Source organism: Bos mutus, chromosome 7 (genome assembly GCF_027580195.1).
Source record: "Bos mutus isolate GX-2022 chromosome 7, NWIPB_WYAK_1.1, whole genome shotgun sequence".
In the NCBI taxonomy this organism is placed as follows: Eukaryota; Metazoa; Chordata; class Mammalia; order Artiodactyla; family Bovidae; genus Bos; species Bos mutus.
Window position 1 is genome coordinate 89,067,303 of NC_091623.1, and position 20,999 is coordinate 89,088,301.

At 35.6% G+C, this 20,999-nt stretch overlaps 1 protein-coding gene across 3 annotated transcripts; it reads left to right on the forward strand.

Moving 5' to 3' along the window:
• The first annotated feature begins 1,859 nt into the window (after nucleotides 1-1,859).
• Nucleotides 1,860-19,438, forward strand: MYOT (myotilin). 3 transcript variants are annotated; one of them, XM_005891694.3, is made up of 10 exons: nucleotides 1,860-2,016; nucleotides 4,532-5,095; nucleotides 9,562-9,736; nucleotides 10,573-10,677; nucleotides 13,530-13,579; nucleotides 14,663-14,795; nucleotides 16,065-16,272; nucleotides 17,800-17,965; nucleotides 18,463-18,596; nucleotides 18,817-19,438. In XM_005891694.3, the coding sequence occupies exons 2-10, from the start codon at nucleotides 4,740-4,742 to the stop codon at nucleotides 18,987-18,989; spliced, it is 1,500 nt and encodes a 499-aa protein (XP_005891756.1). In that variant the 5' UTR covers nucleotides 1,860-2,016; nucleotides 4,532-4,739; the 3' UTR covers nucleotides 18,990-19,438. The 3 variants fall into 3 exon arrangements, with proteins under 3 accessions (XP_005891756.1, XP_070230494.1, XP_014332478.1); XM_070374393.1 differs by having other exon boundaries at nucleotides 13,533-13,579; XM_014476992.2 differs by having other exon boundaries at nucleotides 1,887-2,016; nucleotides 4,654-5,095.
• The last annotated feature ends 1,561 nt before the right edge of the window (nucleotides 19,439-20,999 follow it).

Consider the following 20,999-nt stretch of genomic DNA (forward strand, 5'->3'; position numbering starts at 1 on the left):
GTAGCAAGAACCTTAGTCTCAATGCACCATGGAGCTACCACACTGTAATGAGAGTTTCTCTTACAAAGGTCAAGGGAAAAGAAGAGGAAAAGTGTAAATGATAAAGAATAAATAAAAACTAAAATTCTTCCTCAACTATGGAACATTTGGCATCTGCCCTTGGGAAAATTGGGGATTTAAGTTTGTCCTGGGCATCTACCACACTCGGCTGGTAGGGCTTATCTCAATCAAACTCTGTTCTTGGAAAGAATCAAGTATCAGTCACATATATCACATTTAAAGTGCCTAGAATAGGGTCTTGCTCAAACTAAAGGCTATATGTGTCTATTATTCTTGTTATTGTCACTTGCACTTACATTTTAAGTCTAATTTGGATTGAAGGCTTTGCCCATATTAATGTAAACTGAAATATCAGTGAGCAGAAGTGGAGAAATATTTTGGGTGACTCCTTATAAAATGACTTACAATAAGACTCCTTACAATAAGTAAACAAATGCCTATTCATCAAGTCAAGCATGCTTTTTCTACTAAGGTGGCAGTCATCAAACTTTCTCTGAACACCAAAGAAGTTACACCTACATGGTCAGCTGTGAAGAATTTTAAGTGGCTCATTTGTGCTCAATTATCTATTTGTTGGACCCTGATGTACACAGCAATTACAGCAAGGCTGGAGTATCCATGAGGGTTGTTGTTCAGTCACTCAGTCGTGTCCGACACTTTGTGGCCACATGGACTGCAGCACGCCAGGCTTCCCTGTCCATCACCATCTCCCAGAGCTTGCTCAAACTCATGTCCATTGAATCAATGACACCAACCAACCATTTCATCCTCTCTTGTCCCCTTCTCCTGCCCTCAATCTTTCCCAGAATCAGGGCCTGTTCTAAGACTATGAGAGAGGGGAATAAATAATTATGTTTTAAACAACAGAACCACACCAAGCTAAAGCCACTAAATATGGATAATTCCAATTGATTAGCCTGATCCTCATGTCACCTACCCCTCTCTACCACCTCTTGTTGATCTGAAGCTTTCTTCCTAATTATATACTTCTCTGCACACACACACACACACACACACACACACATGGAAACATAAAAGGCTAAGATGGTCTCCTTGGTGAAAAGAGAAAGGAAATTGTGTAACTATAAGGAGTAAGGGAGATAGAGAGAGCTACAGGACAGAGCCCTAATTGTAAACACTGCTTGATGGGTAGTTTCTTAAGTGTTTCAACTCTTTTAGAATAAAAGTATAAAGGTATAAGGTCATTAAAAGTATAAGGTCAAGGATCTGTATGCCATACAGATTCAGAGAACTTGCTATACAGACCAAATCATGTTTTTCCACTTCCCCACCTTCCCAGTGACATAACACCATCATTCTGCTCTCTTGCCTTTGCCTAGACACACTCCTTCTCTTGAAGCAAACTGCTTGAATCCCACTCTACCCCTCCTTCCATTTGGCAAGAGAGGAAAAAAAGAGGTCTTCATGTGAATAGCTATCTAACAGAAATCAATTTGAAGCCCACCCGTCAGTGGTCTTATTTCTGGAGAAGTCTTAGTAGTCAGAATGTCAGTCTTAGAATACTATTTCCCTTTCAGTCCTTTTTTCAAAAAGGAAGATCAAAGCCCCCATCACAAAAAGAGAAAATGAGTTTTCTCTACACCTTTTCCCATTTCTCAGTTCTTTGCTGTCCCCCCTACATGTGCTTGCTAAAGCTCCTAGTCAAAGTTCACATCTAAAATAAAGAGGCTTGCAAGAGAAGCTCATGTAATCCCACTCCTTAAATATCACTAAGACATCTGAGATATTGTTTAGATCATGGACTCTTACTTTGACATGCCAGCATAGGTAGATGGACAGGCAAGCACATCAGATGTCACTGCTTGGCAGCTGATAAAAGTCAGTGGTGCTATAATACTAAGCACAGAGCCACTAGATTAGTCTGCGAGGGAAGGGGATGCCTCTTCCTTCCCTTTAGTAGTAGGTTTAACCCAGCTGGCACTCTCTGGAACTCGGGTAAGTCCCTTCTTTATTCCTGCTTCAGTTTTGGGTTTTGTTTTTGTTTTTTGTCCAAATCAGAACAGTATGTAAAAGGTGATCTTCAGATAAAACGTTCAAAAGCCACAAGATCATAATGGCATTACACAAAGATTTGAAAAGAATGAGACCTGTTCATTCCACTGAAACTATAAGGCATTAAAAAAGGTAGAAGGAAAGATAGTTGTGTGTCATTATTTTTCAATCATCAGTTTTCTTTGAAAAAGGACACCTGGCCTAACTGTAACTGTGCAATGTCCTATATTTCAAAATACCCTCAGTTTTCTGTTTAAGTTTGTGGTATGTTAGAGATAGGGGGGAGAGTTAAGATTTTTCTAAACAGGAGAGTTAATAGAACTTTATTCATAAAATCTCTGAAATTTATTTAACATTATTTGGAATACAATGATACTGTCAATAAAACAGAAGGATTATAGAACTGATTGTTGAACAGTAACTACAAACACGAAGAAAAACCTTCCAGAGTTATCTGCATGAACATATGTACAAAATTTTCTTCAGACATGAAAATGAAACATTTGAAAGAACATATTTTTAATTGAATTTTTTAAAAAATAACAGTAATTGTTAACTATGTAAGCTGATATCAAAATGTACAACACAGTTGACATTCTAAAAATACACATAAAGAAAAACAGGGAACTTTCTGGAAAATATCTACTGGCTATTTGTTTAACAGTTTATTCCTTGCTATTTGAAATTAATCTGAATGATCTGTCAGCCCAAAAAGGAATTTAAAATCAAACACTGGATTCAATTCTGCAATGGAGTAAACCCAGAGTATAAAACTACTTGCCTTGAAATAATCTCTTTTTTTAAGAATATCTAATTAAAGCCTCCTTTTGGATGTTTTTCTCCAGTAATTTCAAGGCTTAATATAGTTAATTACTAAAGTGCACCCTAGTTGAATGTGCTTGTGTTCATAAACTCAAAATTAAGAAATGTATGACTTTTGAAGTGCCTTTTTCAATAGAATCTTTCTCTTGGCTGTTTAGTTGCATTTTTGTTCTTTCCTAAAACTGTGTAACTCTAAACTATACATACAACCTGAGAATCAAGTTGATGGGTTTAGAAATTTTTCATTAAAAATGATACTTTATTCAAGAGAGGACATTAAATAATCATAAGACTAGGATTCAATGATGACAATTTGGTTAATTTTACTAGCTACAAGTTTGATTTATCATTACCTCAATGTTGGTTTATACTATATGAAGCAAACTAAACATATTCTGAATTAAATTAGTTGACATTTTGAATAAAGACAGAATCAATGTTAAAACAATTTATGGGGCTAGTCTTTTTGTGTAAAGTATATATATAGTCCTTCCCAGATTTACCATACTAATGGAAAAAATCAGGTGAAAATATTTCTTTGAGGCTGATTTTAGTGGCAAATGATCCATCAGAGGAAAAATGGGGACCTACTGTCAAAAGTCAGGAATGCCAATGCAGTGTTGAGTATGAGAAATGGCAATCATCTTTTCTTGGAAAAGTATAGGCTAGCTTCAAACCTGCCTTACTTCCTTCTGTACATACTGTTTGCCATTTCAAAAAAAAAAATAATACAGGAATGAAAGCAATTTCAAAATTTAGTCTAAAATACATACTAAACACAAAAATAATTTAAAGTGAAACCAAATAATTAAGAGAACAGCAAAACCAATAACCAATAAAATCAAAAAATAACAAAAACTACAAAGGGTTCTGGAATACAGTAATTTATATACATACAGAGAGATACTTGAATGCAGTCACTCCTTAATTATCTTCTAGTTTGGTACTATGGTCAATTGGGAAGCAAAGGGAGAAAAAGAGGCAGTGAATTATAAGGTAAAACGAAATCCACTCATGGTTGACAACAGTGAAGTACGGGCGTTTGCTGTACTTTGTGAAATTGTAAAAGGATGAAGGAGCAAATACGGACAGTAATGTTCTTTAGAAAAGAAGCACACTGCTCACCTTGATTCACCATGTCATTCATCACAGATCACCAAGGCATGAATTAACGATGCATCAGAAGAGTTGTTCATTGGTATTGATGAGCAATGGGAAGAATTCAAACTGAATAGAAGCTAATATATTTAACTGCTAATAATTTTAAATCAGTAACTCTCTGTGGCTAATGAAACTGCAGGCTTTTGTCAAAAGCTAAACACGAAATAAAATGAACACACTGAACAACATCACAAATTTTCTTTTCATAAACAAACACTTGGCGAACTCAAAATCAAAACTTTTCCTACATCTTGAAGCCCCCAGGTGTGCTTGAAGAATCACCCAGAGGCAAACAAACACTAATGAATTATTTTTTCTTATTCTCAAGTGGAAGTCATTTGTGCAAAGACAACACATAAAGGAATGGAAGTACATAAGTTTAAGAAAAAAAAATAAAGCACATAAACTCCTAAAGATCTTACACAGTACCATTTTTATGCAAATACTGTAACTGAATCACTTTCTTCTTTTGAAGGAACAATATTCTTCAAGAGAAGGCCACTCCATCAAAGCCAGGAGCGCTGTATCCCCAGGATCTCAACAAGGAGGCACAGACCAAGGTCGCTTCTGATTCACTGCAACCTTCTGTAATTCCAGGCTTGCAGACCCAGATTCAGGACCCCACCCCTTCAGGAGCAAGTCATTACAATAAGTTGCCTTCAACTTCCATAAACCAGCTAAACATGTTTAACTACGAACGTCCAAAACACTTCATCCAATCCCAAAATCCATGTGGCTCCAGACTTCAGCCTCCCGGACCGGAAATCTCCAGCTACTCTAGCCAGACCAAACAGTCCTCCATTACCATCCAACCCCGCCAGTGCACAGAGCAAAGATATTCTGCCTCCTCAACAGTGAGCTCTCACATCACTATGTCCTCCTCTGCTTTCCCTGCTTCTCCTCAGCAGCTTGCTGGCTCCAACCCAGCCCAAAGGGTTACAGCTACTTATAACCAGTCTCCAGCCAGCTTCCTCAGCTCCATATTACCATCACAGCCTGATTACAGCAGCAGTAAAAACCCTTCCACGGTGGACTCCAAGTAAGTGAGCTTAAAAGAAAAAAAAAAAATATATATATATATATATAAAGAGAGAGAGAGAGAGAGACATAGTTAGATAAAACTGTGAATCCTGGGAGCTAGTATCTGGGGGAGAAGGGGGATGGGTTATGTACGTCATTCTTCACTATCTAAAAAGTCAATGTGACTTCATGGTCTCATTCCATATTTCTCCTGGAACACCTTGAACCAGGGTACTGGCAATAAATCATCTGACCAGTGTTCAGGTTGAGTTAAACCCAAATCACCTCTTACTTCATATTATACTTGAATTACACATATTATACATAATAGGTAATGACTTACCTATTATTTTCCATCTTCCAAAAGAGATTTCTAACATACCCAAGAACAGTGAACTATTTCCCCAGCTTTAAGTTCCTCATGCTGTAAATTTGATCCCTCTGATTCTAAGCTTAGCTGAGGTGAACACCTGTCTGCTCTTCTTCAGATAGGATTTCCTCTCACATAAGCAGAAGCTATTAAGTTTCTTCTCAGTTTTAGTCTTTTCTTACTATCCGTCTTCCCCTCTGATCCTGAATATCCACTTGGCTAAAAAGAAAATATGGGATTCAGACACTAAAGTATGTAAATTTTCCCGATGATCAGAAAAAAAGGCTTGAATAGATTCGTGACCTTAAAGTTTCGAAGATCATTAAAACCACACTTTGTTCCAACTGGTAGGACCAATCTAAATACAGGGAAGAATACCTGCAGACTTATGCAAGCATGTACTATTTCCACAGCCCTAAAACTGTCCGAGGAGAAACTGATATGAAGAAGGACATAGTGGTTGTGCTTTTTTTAAAACATGAACTAAATACTTTGTGCTTATGCAAACTTTGGGCTATCAGTTTTCCTATTCCTCGGCTGGCTAGAACATCAAGAGAATTAAATCAAAGGCATCTGAAAAACTGATAGAATATGTTTTGTTGGTTACAGGCTTATCAACAGATATGCTGAAATTCACTAATTTCTCTCAGTTTTCTCTAGAGGCTAATTTTTCAAAAGATTCCAATTGTTAGTGGTCTAACCACAGCAAATCAACTTGCAAAGAAAATTTTTCAATATTTTTAAAAATGAAAACCAAGAAAGTCAAACACATTTGTTAGAATCCTACAGATACTAGGTAGAATCATCTGAAATGGCTGACAAAAATTTTAACCTACAAAAAGGCATTCTCACAGGTTTGGCCTAAAAATTTTAAAAGATGCCTTCAGGAATTAAGAGCCCTCTTCTCCTCTTCCATCCCAAATTCCCATTATACCCATTATCACACATTGTAGATTTTTCTTAGTTACATTTTACCCAGATAATCTTTTCCATCTAGCTTTCAATTATTTCTAAATTTGCTGTATAAGCATATTTAAATCTAAAATAACCTTTTCTGACTATATTCTTCTTAGTAAAGTGTTTAATCCTATTCCAAATTCCTGTCCAGAAAAGAAGGCCATAAAATATTAGCGAGCCATGACCATGTACTTAGTTCTGTGCATAGAACTAAAGAGAGGAAAAAAGGATGAAATGGAGAGGATGAGAAATAAAGCATAGAAGGACCCCAAACTAGAGATCAAAGATCCAGCTTTAGCTGTTCCATTTTCAGCAATCATAGATAACTCTTTTAATCTTCCCACAGCCACTTGATACCCATTCAGTGTCCAGCTGTACAAGGTGGAAAGCTTTGCCCTTTGAACATTTGTGCACAACTCCCTCATTGTTATGATGGGCTTAAGTTTGCCCTGTCTTCTAAAATAATTCCTTGGATTCTGACCTAGAGAAGCTTGAAAGCTTTAGTTAGCTTTTCATCAGTAAGGAACCCTTAAGCAAACGTTTCATACATTTGCTCGAACCAACAGACTGGAAATTTAGAGGAACCCTTTAAGTACTCCTTTCAAAAAGCTTGCTGTGTGACATTCAGCATGACTACCTTACCTATTAGGTGATTCAGTATGTTGATCTATAACGAAAGCTAAGGATTTGGGTGATTAATGTTAGGGGGAGAAAACCCTACAAAGCACTGTGCAAGTATAACGTTAGTTTCTAATTATGAATAGATAGCAAGTCCTAACCCTTAAACCATATAAAATGGTAATAATGCAGGTATTCAGTGAACAAAGTGACTGAAGTTACATAAATACATGTAAGTAATTCTCAGCCTTGGTTTTAACAGTCCTTTAGGATTTCTCAGACATATTACACTATGACAGTGTGACAAAATTATTATTTAATGCTAACTCACTTTACCAAACACATGTAACTTTTTAAAAAATGATAGGCTAGCTCAAAACAAAAACAAAACAGGCAGACTATTCTAACTTCATACATTTGAAGAAACAGTAGATCTATAAAACCAAGGGAACTTTAACACTTTGACCTGGGAATTCAATCTTAAAACAAAACCACCTTACTATTTACTTAAACATTTTGTTTGGCTATTTACTTCACGGACCAAATCAGACTTTAGTTGAGGACTGATATAGGCAATGCTGAATATCTGGAATACAACAAAGGAAAACGTATATATTCAACTTTCAATAGAGTATCTTGAATACAATGAAAAATATTCATTCATTGAACTAATAGTATCGCTTCACTATTTTGAAAGCCTCGGGTTAGTAGATACAAATAATACAACAGTGAGTAATAAAACATCTTTTTTCCCTCAGTATATTTACAATCTAGAGATTACTAACCAAGTCCCCAAAGTCTGCAAAAATTAAATCTCTGGCTCCACTCAGAGGAAATATATTTCCCCTTAGCTTACAAGTTCTTTTAATGATCCTTGAGAATTTTTGAACACGAACATATCAGAGAACAGACCAAGGCTTCCTCATCTGGATATCTGCAGAATGTTTATTATGATAATGGCAAAATATTCAGAGGGCAGTGGCCTGTTTTCCCACACAATACAATATCTATTATACTAAACGGGTATAAGCTAGCACCTGCAGCACCCTAAGTAAATAAACTAGGTAAAATATGAATAAAAGCATGAGCTATCTAACAGATCTAAAAATACAGGACTCCTTAAACACCACCCCTGTCCTCTATCAGAATCAGCAGGGAAACTCTGAGAGGTGCAAGGACATCTTAGAATAAAATTTAGGATTGGAGTTTGAAATAAGGATTTAAACCAATGCCATTCAAACTTGTTTTTTTCCAGACCTCCTTTTTTCTCAGTTTACATTTCTTTCTCCTTCCTCCTCTAATCATCTCTTTCTCTAAAAATCACGTTAGCAACATTAAAGAAACTATCACTTTAGAAGTTGTTATATAGTGCCATACTTGGATTATCTAGAATATGAAATTAATAGGAAGTAGAAATTAAAGCCAGAGATTATATAAACTGTAAATTCAATGCAAAGCAAGAGAATATTCATTGAACACCAGTAGTCATGCTGGTAAATGTTTAACAATCAGCTCTGGAGGAAGGTGGTAATTGTGGCACTAACCAATTTCCCTAGTGTATATACTTTCACCAATCAATTTCAGACTTTCAACATGAGATCACAGTGAGTTGGGAAGAGACACTAAAAATCATTCTCTTAAGCCCATATGAGTCAGCTCCAGTACACTAATGCTTACTAACCACTCATAAATCAAACTTAGGAAATTCAACTGGAATATTGGAAGAGCCCTCACGCTGCCACTTACCGGACTCACTCTCACTTCTTTAGGGAAAATCTTCAGGGAAAAACATTCTTCTTATGTCTAATCTAAATTGCTCCTCCTGCTACTTAATTTTCATTTGCAAAGACAAAGAGAAAAGAAAAAACAGCTGGTAACCATTCCTATAAAATTCTTCCTGACTGTTATTAAGGCAATTGGTATTTTAATAACACCCACAATACTAAGTGGTAAATTCAACCTACCTAAAGGTGACTGACAAAAAGATGCCAATTCTATTTTACCACTTCTTAAAGATCTTATTTTTTAAAAATAACACAATGGAATATTACTCAGCCATTAAAAAGAATACATTTGAATCAGTTCTAACGAGGTGGATGAAACTGGAGCCTATTATACAGAGTGAAGTAAGCCAGAAAGAAAAACACCAATACAGTATACTAACGCATATATATGGAATTTAGAAAGATGGTAACGACAACCCTGTATGCGAGACAGCAAGAGACACAGATGTATAGAACAGTCTTTTGGACTCTGTGGGAGAGGGAGGTGGGTGATGATTTGGGAGAATGGCATTAAAACATGTATAATATCATATAAGAAATGAACCGCCAGTCCAGGTTTGATGCAGGATACAGGAAGCTTGGGGCTGGTGCACTGGGATGACCCAGAGGGATGGTATGGGGAGGGAGGTGGGAGGGGGGTTCAGGATGGGGAACACATGTACACCCGTGGCGGATGCATGTTGATGTATGGCAAAACCAATACAACATTGTGAAGTAAATAAATAAATAAATAAAAATCTTTTATTCTTTTTAAAGCTATCAACAACCCTCAGTAGGCCAATCCATAAATGTTAAGTCATCCCAAAATGCAAATGCTAAGCTCACACCAAGAACTCCTGACCACGAAATACAAGGATCAAAAGAAGCTCTTATTCAAGATTTGGAGAGAAAGCTAAAATGCAAGGACAGCCTTCTTCACAATGGAAACCAAGTAAGCAAGATGCCTATTTTGTATAAAAAGACAAGAGAACTATAAAATCTAATCTCAGTAAGACAGTTGTTTCTGTCTCACAGAGCTATGTCCATATAATTAGCAAGGGATAGGATTATCTAAAAAGAGGGAATATTTGGATCCTATTCTGTATTTCTCTGCATGAAATCCCTTCTAGGAGTTCAGCAGTAAAAGAATGAAGCAAATGAAAAAAAAAAAAAAAAACAATCTGAATGACTTAATTCAAATTCTGTTTTAAGCATTGCCCTTCCATAAAAATGTCTGATGACCAAATAACTAATGGGAAATAACTGTCAACCTGACTTCTTCATGTACTTTGGTATATACTATTAATGGAAAACAGCTACAATTCTTATTTTGCACATTGTATTATTAGTCACTGATATCTGAAACAGTACTGCTATGTGCCTTTAATCCACTGTTGGGTTGGCCAAAAAAATTGTTTGGGCTTCTTGAAAGAAAAAAAAAAAAAAAAAACACGAGTTTGAGTAAACTCAGGAAGATAGTGAAGGACAGAGAAGCCTGGTGCGCTGTAGTTCATGAGATGGCAAAGTATCAGACATGACTTAGCAACTGAACAACAACAAAGTTTGTCTTTCCTAGGAGAAAAAAGAAAACAGAGATGAATATTTACAGATGAAGGAAGTTGAAACGCTTTGAATGAAAGAAAATGCTTTCTTAAAAATACAGTATCTATCATTCAATAGGCATAATTATGTTTCTTTGTTATAATTCTTGGTGGTTTTAAGGTAAAGTCATATAAACAACTTTTATTAAATCTCATTACTATCTCCTTTATGATTCTTTCTTTAAAGCGGCTAACATATGAGGAGAAGATGGCTCGCAGATTGCTAGGACCACAGAATGCAGCTGCTGTGTTTCAAGGTCAAAATGACAGTGAGGCACAAGATTCAGCACAGGTAAATTAAACTAATCTTTATCTAACTGGAGCACTTTTCTTTCATGTGATTTTTAGATGCATGCTTTTCTAAATATTTATAACTAGCATTTGAAGCAAAAGTCAATTACTTCCATGCTGCATTAGATATAAAAAAGGACAGGCCATGACTGGTTGAATACATACACAAAAATTTTTAACTTTACCCTATTTTCTGGTGGTTCTAATATCTGCATATGAAATATTACAAAGTCAAAATACCAGAAGGCTAATGGTGTCACTTTTCATCTAGACATTTAGGGGTCAGTTAGACCTAGGACTCTCCCTACAACGTCTACATGGACAGAAAATTTATGAGTTGTAAATCTTTAACAGGACGGAAGTTAAAACTCGGAAGAAAGTAATTGCAACCTTTTCTCATAAGCTGTTTATCATTTCAAAGTTTTAAAATAAACTCGTGTACTAATGAAACATCTAATTCCTTTGACATGTTCCATGTATTTTGAAATGCTTATTAAAAACAAAACAGACAACAAAAACCTTATGAATAACGGCTCCAGGATTAACAAAAGCATCCTTTCCAAGAAGGGATTAACTTTATGGAGAACATAAAGTGAATATTCCACAGGCATGTTCCTGACCAATTTTATTTTAACAAGTTAACCTCAAAGAGAAGTGTACTGCTGGAGAGGCAGAATGAACAGCTATTGCTTCCTGTCTTCCTGCTGTAGTTATCTCTTAGTCCTTCCTAAAAAGTCCACAGAAACTGGGAGCAAAAGGGATGAAACCAGGCATTCAAAAATTCCAACCTCATAAAAAGCATCCTTCTAAAGCATAAGAGGAAAATAAGATTGTTTCTATTAAATGTGACTGTGTGTTAATCACTCAGTTGTGTCCCACTCTTTGAAACCCTACCGACTATAGCCCACCAGGCTCCTTTGTTCATGGAATTCTCCAGGCAAGAACACTGGAGTGGGTAGCCATTCCCTTCTCCAGGGGATCTTCCCAACTCAGGGATCAAACCCAGATCTCTCACTATTCACAAAGGAGATCCAGGTTCAATCCCTAGATCAGGACGATCCCCTGGAGAAGGGAATGGCTACCCATTCTAGTATTCTTGCCTGGAGAATTCCATGGACAGAGGAGCCTGGTGGGTTACAGTCCGTGGGGTCACAAAGAGTCAGACAGTACTGGGTAACTAACACTTTCACTTTTTCACCAAATGTGACTAGATCTACTAAAAAGGATAGAGTGGGGTCTATCTAGCACAGCAAGTAACTAGAACCTGAAAACAGAACTTAAATCTCTCCTAGCTACTAAACCGTTCACATGCTCATTTATTCAACTAATTTATATGAACCATCTACTGTGTGTTGGGCTCTGGAGTTGAAATAGGAGATTAAAGCAAGAATAAGACATAAATATATCTCTATAAGAATAAATAACTCAAAGTAACATCATATTGATGACGGTTTATCTTACAAATTCAATGTATGATTTCAAGGGCAAAGATGTATTGTTTTTCTCATTAGTTCTTCAAAAACTTTAAAATGAAGATGATAGTACCAAGAAAAGAGATAGCAGCAAAATATATTATGAAATCAGAAAAGAAAAATCTTACACTTCAAATAGTCTACTTAAATAATACAAAATGTCATCAAACTATTGGGTTGTCCAAAAAGTTCATTTGGGTTTTCCCTAAAATGGTATGAAAAAACCTGAATGAACTTTTTGGCCAATGCAATACATATAACCAAAAATATCATACCTATGAATACAAATCTATATATATTCAAACCACTATAGGAAAAAGTAAAAAACTTAATTTGGATATTATGATTTTAAGTGGATTTGTTTTTTTACTAAAAAATTAGTTGACTGCTCTTTTTTATATTTTATTTATTTTTAATTGGAGGAGAATTGCTTTACAATATTGTGTCGGTTTCTGCCATACTGATTGTTCTTTTGACATTTTGCTTAGACAAACTCAAAGCCTCACCAACAATCATTGCAGAGTTATAAGAATTTTGTTTTAGAGTGACAAAACACAAACAAAATTAAAGTTCATCCCAAAATAAATTATCTGTATTTATTTGCTATGTTGCTATACAGATGTTTTTCGTTTGTCCAGGTAAGGACTATATTTTCTACTTCTTCGTATCTCTCACTATACCAAGCACAATGAAATATGAGAAACAGGCACACAATATCTTACCAATTAATTATAATATTCATCAATTCCTGATTTCATCCTCAAATATGAATAATTTGCTAGTGCTCAGATATAAATCCTAAAAGATGGTTGCTTAAATTAAATACATCATTATTAAGTGGGAAGTAATATTGTTTTCCAAAGGCTATTCATAGCTCTACACATAGCTTCCAGAGTGTCCATCAGGATTTTGTGCCCTGAGCCAAAAAGAAAAGTATTTTCCAGTCTAATACGTGTTTATTGCTATTGGTGCCACTTATGAGTAGTAAGCATAATACCCTGTTATCTACTGCCAACACAAGTGACCTCATGACTATTACTGTTTTACCAAAGGACAATCTGTACTATGTGCTCCCATTTCAAATACACCAGGATTCATCATCCTTTGACATAAAAAACAGTCATTTGAAAAATGAACCACCATCAATTCAGTTTAGTTAATTTTCATAAACCATATCTAGTGAATAGTCTTAACTGTATAGATTTCTTGCTAGAATACTAGAAAGTTAGTATACAATATTTTAAATGCTTAACAGCTAAATATATAGAACTATATATGACAATACAAACACAATCACAACAGAAATGTTCAACTACTAAATTCTGCTTAATTTCAAGCTAACAGTGGCATGTTAACATTATCACTTTGTTTTAATTTCAAGCAGCACAATATAGAACATGCACGACTGCAAGTTCCTACATCACAAGTAAGGTAAAAAAATGTTTTTAATTTTAAAGAAGTATGTATTTTGCTACCTAAAACATGTTCATATTTTTTTAAATGTAATATTTACAAAATCCTCAAGTTTCTTACAAACCTTTTATAAAAAACAGTGTCACCAGAGGAATTAGCGGGTTGGCGGGCGGATAAATTAGGAATTTAGGATAACATATACACACTTCTGGGTACAAAATAGATGAACAAAAAGGACCTGTTGTACAGCACAGGGAACTATATTCAATGTCTTGTAATAACCTACAATGGAAAAGAATCTGAAAAAGATATATCTGTATATAGCTGAATCACTTTGCTATACACTTAAAGCTAACACAACACTGTAAATTAACTATGCTTGGGTGGTAAAGAAACTGCCCACAGTGCGAGAGACCCAAGTTTGATCCCTGGGTTGGGAAGATCCCCTGGAGAAGGGAATGGCAATCCATTACAATACTCTTGCCTGGAGAATCCCATGGACAGAGGAGACAGGCGAGCTACAGTCCATGGGGTCACAGAGTCAGACACGACTGAGCAACTAACACACATATAAAAAAGTATGGCTATAAAACAGAAAATGTTTATACTGCTTTGGAACCAACAGAGAAGAACAATATGAATTTTCTAACGTCCAAGATGACAATAAAAATTTTTATCTGTTAATTATCACAACTGTCTCAGAGGAAGTTTTTTAAATGTCTTGGTCAAATAAGCCAGGACCATGTTTCCATACTAAACTTTCTCATAATGAAAACCCAATCCTAATTATACAGTCTTTGCATGTGACTATAATTGTCCATGCATTTTAATAGATTAGTTTCTTCATCAATTCATGGCACTGAAAAAAAGAAACAAAGATGTATCATTTGTCCCAGATGTTTCTAAATTGCTACCATTTCTAACAGTCCTCAAATATGCCACAGATAAATACAGCTCTGCAGCCTCTCTCCATTGTTACTACACTATCAGATCAAACAGCATAGCCTCTGGGGTTTCAAATGTGATGGCTAAATCATATTTGCATGAAAGGAAGAGCAATGACAATTCTTCTGCACAATGATTATTAAAATGTTTTTGTAGAAGCAGATCATCTTCAAGAGGAGACGTGAATGATCAGGATGCAATCCAGGAGAAATTTTACCCACCTCGCTTCATTCAAGTGCCAGAGAACATGTCAATTGAAGAAGGAAGATTCTGCAGAATGGACTTCAAAGTAAGAAAAAAGTTCAAAAATATTGGAGAAAAATTAAACAATGGGATAGTATTTTGAAAAATGTCTCCTCCTCTTCATAGCTTTCTACACAGCCTGAGAAGTAGTATGTATGTATGTACGTGTGTGAGTTAGTCACTCAATCGTGTCCGACTCTTTGCCACCCCATGGACTGTAACCCAGCAGGTTCCTCTGTCCATGGAATTCTTCAGGCGAGAATACTAGAGTGCGTAGCCATTCCCTTCTCCAGGGGATCTTCCTGACCCAGGGATCGAACCTAAGTCTCTAGCATTGCAAGCAGATTTTTTACTGTCTGAGCCACCAAGGAAGCCGCAGTAATATGTATAGTGGATAAGAACACTATACATAAGTTTACCTGGGTTCGAATCCTGGCCCTGCCATTTTCCAGCTGTGTAACCTGAGACAAATCATTTAATATCACTACCCTTTTGTTTTCCCTGTAAAATGGGAATAAAAATTATACCAATGTCATAAAGCTATTTGAAGATAAACTGAGTAAATAGGTATAAGGTACTTACAATAGTGCCGAACACCTAATACCCTGTATAAGTGAAGCTTTCATAACAATAGGATTTCCTAAGTAAAATGCCTCTTCAAGAAATTCAAGCTACCCTGCCCTCTCTTGGCCTGGAAGAATTAATTCTTCAGGCTAAAATAACTTATTAGAAAGGCGTACATTTTTATTATCATCATTTTGGAGAACTTTTTCTTCATAAAATATTTTTCCAGATTCCTTATGAGTGAAATTCAGTGTACAGATTTGACTGTTAAGGCTTATATGAAAACACTTAAAAAATGTCATTCATACACCAGAACTATAGCTCAAGAACACTCTATTTTGGAAAGGTTATTAATTAGATTAGCAAGATTCATATATATGTGTTTTTAGGACTTCATTTGCACTTGCCATTATCCAGAAAATCCATATGACTTCCATATTCCTTGTGGAAATCAATATAACATAAATTAATGTCCTTAATATAGTAATTAAGAGATCTTAAGGGGCCTGAGGTTGTATATGAAAGAGCTAGATGTGGTTTGAGATAGTCTGAAAATACTATATTAATTTCAAGGATTATCATTTTTACTACTTTGTTAAAAATTATTGAAAGAAAATATCTTTTAAGATCGTACTTTGCATTTTTAATCACAAACCCACTCAGATACTGAATTGTTAAAATTCATAAATGGACAAAGGGGATCCAGTGATCTGTAATTTAAAATTCTATCATCTTGTATTTTCCTTTCTAGGTGAGTGGACTACCAGCTCCTGATGTGTCATGGTATCTAAATGGACGACCAGTTCAATCAGATGATTTTCACAAAATGATAGTGTCTGAGAAGGGTTTTCATTCACTCATCTTTGAAGTGGTCAGAGCTTCAGATGCAGGGGCTTATGCATGTGTTGCCAAGAACAGAGCAGGAGAAGCCACCTTTACTGTGCAGCTGGACGTCCTGGGTAAGCTTTCAGAGAGATACCAGAGAGCTCCTTAAAAACATGTCAAATCAAAAAAGAAACTGTTGAAAAAGACTTTACATTTAAGGTTCATGTCTATACTACAGAATCTAGTAGAACATCAATTTTTATGTAAAAGCCACAGTGGGCAGAGGTTGAGGAAAACTCAAAGAAACTAGAATGACAGATCTACCACTAAAGCTTTTCTGGAAGAGAAATAAGGTAACATTTCAGAAAGACCAAAGAAGGCAGTATACTCTAGTTACATTTTTAGACGTACAGTATTTGTAGATCAAACATTAAAATGAAAATTTTTAATCTAATCATATTTCTGGTCTATGGTCTAAAATAATCGATCTGATTCACATTTTCACAGGTTGTTATAATCACACATAGTTTAAAATTGAAGAGTAAATGTTAACTTTTAGCCTTAGGCTATGCACTTTTTACCAGAAACTAGTCTTTAATTATGACAAAAATAGGCTGACTTGCTTTAGAAAAAAAGTAGAATAAAACCCATGTCTCAAATTTGTTTTTAGTAGTTTTCATAAAACTAATGCCCTGTTTTAAAATATTACAAGTTAACTGCTTTAAATATGTCACATTTGAAATGACTTAAGATATACTGCATCAGAGATATTTTGCTATAATTCACTGTTTATTGTATAAAAGCTTGACCAAGTTAAAGGATGGGCAATCCTGAATTTGTATTCTATCCAGATGAATGAAAAAGCTGTAAGATTATTCTATGATATAATAAGGGACCTCAGACTAAGGGAAAAACTAGTGATCTAGGAATTTTAAACACATACATACCACACACAGAATTCAAGGGATTATGCTTTGGGCAAAACCTTTCTATGCCAATCGCTCCAAAAATACTATAATGTTAGAGCTGAAAAAGACTTCAGCTGGCATTCATCCAATCTCCTCATTTCTCCTTCAGAAAAGCTATAGTATTATAGTACCAATTACTCTTTTCCCTCAGGTATTTGAAGAAAAGCAAAGACATAATAATTACTGGCATTTGTATATTATTTTATAGTTTACAAAGTGCTTCTTCATTCATAACTGCAACTGATCCTCACATAATTTTGTTTGGTGTGGGCACAGCAGTCACTATTACTTGGGTATCACTTTATAATAAATACAATTTAGTCTCAGAAAAACTAAACAAAATTTTCCCCAATGTGCATGGCTGGTGGGGCAAACAGAATTTGGACCCAAGTTGTTGGTTCTCTTTCCACCACTCAGTCTCCCAATAGGTAAGATGATATGACAATGTAACTTAAATTCTTCAAATGAAACATGATTATAAAGTCATCATTACATTACTGTTTTAGAATTATAAACAGTATCACAATATACAACAGAATTGCATATTATTTTAACTAAAGCTGAAACATAAACCTTCCATTTCTGTTGTTAGTACTTTCTAAAACTTTTATATCAGCATACAAACTTCATAATACTTTTTCATTAATATTTTTATAATATTTCAAATACATGAATTTTTTTATTAATATGTAGCAAAAGAACACAGAAGAGCACCAATGTTCATCTACAAACCACAGAGTAAAAAAGTGTTTGAGGGAGAATCAGTGAAGCTAGAATGCCAGATCTCGGCTGTACCTCCACCAAAGCTTTTCTGGAAAAGAAATAATGAAATGGTACAATTCAACACTGATCGAATAAGGTAGGATAAGTATTTTGAGAGTTAGTTACACTAACTACAGTGTGCTTGGGTGAATCCAGTTATCCTTTGAAATGCATTATAAATGGCATGCATTTGTGACGTCAATTTGTCTAATTTTAAATATATATATATAAATGAAACTAACACAATATTGTAAATCAACTATACTTCAATCTTTAAAAATATATAGAAATATGATAAGCCTCACTAAGCTAGATTGCACTAATCAGAAATTTAGCAGTTAAAGTAGGCTAGGATTTACCTTTTTACTAACAATAAAAGAAGATTACCCAAGGAAATAGATGATACAAACAAGATGAGGTGGATGTTTAATTCAAGAAAAGCAGTAGTTATGCAATGACTGGCTACAGACTCAGAATTTCCAAATGCTTTTTTTTCTTCTTGCTAGTCTGACTCTGTAGGTCAGAGACATCATAAGTAAATTCTCACAGAAAAACTAATTCGTTTACTTTCAACTTGTAATTATCTCTTTCCAGTTTATATCATGATAACTCTGGAAGAGTTACTTTATTGATAAAAGATGTAAACAAGAAAGATGCTGGATGGTATACTGTGTCTGCAGTTAATGAAGCTGGAGTGACCACATGTAACACAAGATTAGATGTTACAGGTATGTCACGCTCTTATAAAGCGCTATGCCAAGTGTTACAAAGAACTTAACTGAGATTTAGTAAGAAAAACAAATTCCAGCATAGTATAAAATCTGAGGGATTCTTCTCATACATAGTCAGTTTTCTATTTTTTCTTTTCCTGTCTCATAATGACTACCTAGTGCGACCCATGTGTTTAGAACAAGTTTTCTAAATTAACTTTTATTTGATCTATTTCAGCCCGTCCAAACCAAACTCTTCCAGCTCCTAAACAGTTACGTGTCCGACCAACTTTCAGCAAATATTTAGCACTTAACGGGAAAGGTCTGAATGTGAAACAAGCTTTTAACCCTGAAGGAGAGTTTCAGCGGCTGGCAGCTCAATCTGGACTCTATGAAAGTGAAGAACTTTAACCACTCTACCAACATTGGAAAACACAACAACTACACTATCAATAATATATTCAATTAAATTTTTGAAATAAATCCATAGCTGTATTAACAGATTATGGCTTTAATTAGGTAATACAACTAATATGTATTTATAATACATTTATCCTTTGATTCCTGCACATTTATTTACCTCTCTGGTTTGTGAAGCCTACAGAAAATCTGGATTTGTAATTGTAGAAGATCTTTAACAAATGTGAGATTTTAACATTTAAGTCATACACACACCTACAGGTTATAAATTAATATCAACATTTTAAACACATCTAATGCTTAATAAGATTTACTGATACTGCTTTCTAAATACTGTTTTATCTGTTTTTTCTGATGGGAATACTAACATGGTATAGATTATCTGAGTGTTCCTTAGTTTTATGTCAAAACAGAATAAAATTTCAAATATTTAAAACAGACTGTCTCCTCCTCACAAAAGTCTAGATCTTTAAGATAAAACTTCTGGTTTATGACACTCAGCAAAACCTGTGAATAACAAGCTCCAGAAGGGCAACAACACTATATCCTAGAACAGTTTATCTTGGTGAAGCTCACAGCTCAGTTTATTCCTCCTGATACAAAACTAGACTTTTTATGTTTGCACCTCAAAGGCAATCACAATAACTTAAAGCATATTATCTCTCCTGAAATTGTGGTTTTGTTTTAACCAAATAGGTTTCTAATTTTTCAAGATTACTGAGCTCAATGGATTAAAAATAGTCTGCAGTCCTCTGCCTAATTCTTATAGTTCATGTAAATTTGAATACTTACATGGGAGGGGGGTTTCCTCCTCCATTTCTAGTTCAGATAACCTATTACTTTAGAAAACATAATTTTTCCAGCCTCTGAGAGTCCCAGTACAGGAAAGAGCAAATCCTGTATATCTTTAAGTTAGGCCAGTAGCCCTCTTTTTCTCGGGTCTCTACTCCACTGGCTGCTGGCCCTCTGCTAGACCTCTCCTATTCCTTTTATCAATGATAGTTTTTGACCCCTGCTGCTGTGTGGCCTGGTTTTCCTTTTTACCTGACATGAAACAGCATTTATCAACATTATTCTATATCTCTTCCAGAGGAATAACAAAAAGTGGCTTTACTTCTTACTTTCAAAACAGCTTGACGGGTTTCTCAGCTGGCTAACCTGGGGCTTTTCAGTTTATTCCTTTTTATTTTCGTTTTCACCAACGTGAGAATCCCCTCCAGTCTCACATTCTGGCGGGCTTGTGGATGCCTTAATTTACAGTCAAATTTGTTTTCTATCTATAGCTAGTTTACAAATGTCATTTTGCAAAGCTTCTGTGTCAGATATGAGTCTGGGCTCCCAAGAACTACTGTTTCGGCCTACTCTTTTACATCATCACTGCTAAACAGATTTTTTTTCCCCCCAATATATATATTTCAACGTTCTCTTCAACCATATTGGGTGGAAAGCGGGGTGGAAGCTATTTTTAGCAACAGCTCTCAATTAGGAAGTATCGGTTTCTGAAAGCTGCAGAGGCGGACAGGGGTCTCCGTTACAATTCGGGCGTTGGCGTTGAGCAAACCTTGCCCCAATGCGACTTTGGTAGTAATTTATTCTCCTCAGTCTCTTCAACTCTATACGAGGACAAAACACCTACCTTTCAGGAAGGGGCAGTATGAAGACTAAACAAGCCAGCAGATATTAAATAGTCAAGAAAAAGTAGCCCATTATAATTAGTTACTACGACTTTTATGATTATGCCCAGGCCTAACGCCAGGTTTGCCTTAGAAATCGACAACAGACAGGAGACAAACGCCACCATGCGTAGGCCGGCATCATACCTCACGCCAAGCCCTTCCACGCAGCCCTCAGTGCGCACGTGCATTCGCATCTTCAAGCCCCGCATGCGCGCGTTGTCAGAGGACTCTCAGGCACACAAGCTAAGGGCGCACGTGCACAAGAGTATCGCGCAGGCTCTGAAGGCCTAGGAAGGAGAAACGGGCGTCGTGGTCCAAGTCGGCA

Bases quoted from the DNA above. Each gene is read 5' to 3' on its own strand.
- MYOT (XM_005891694.3), top strand. From the start codon at position 4,740: ATGTTTAACTACGAACGTCCAAAACACTTCATCCAATCCCAAAATCCA. The intron at 10,678-13,529 runs GTAAATTAAACT...TTTAATTTCAAG, and splicing joins AGGCACAAGATTCAGCACAG to CAGCACAATATAGAACATGC. The intron at 17,966-18,462 runs GTAGGATAAGTA...ATCTCTTTCCAG, and splicing joins TTCAACACTGATCGAATAAG to TTTATATCATGATAACTCTG.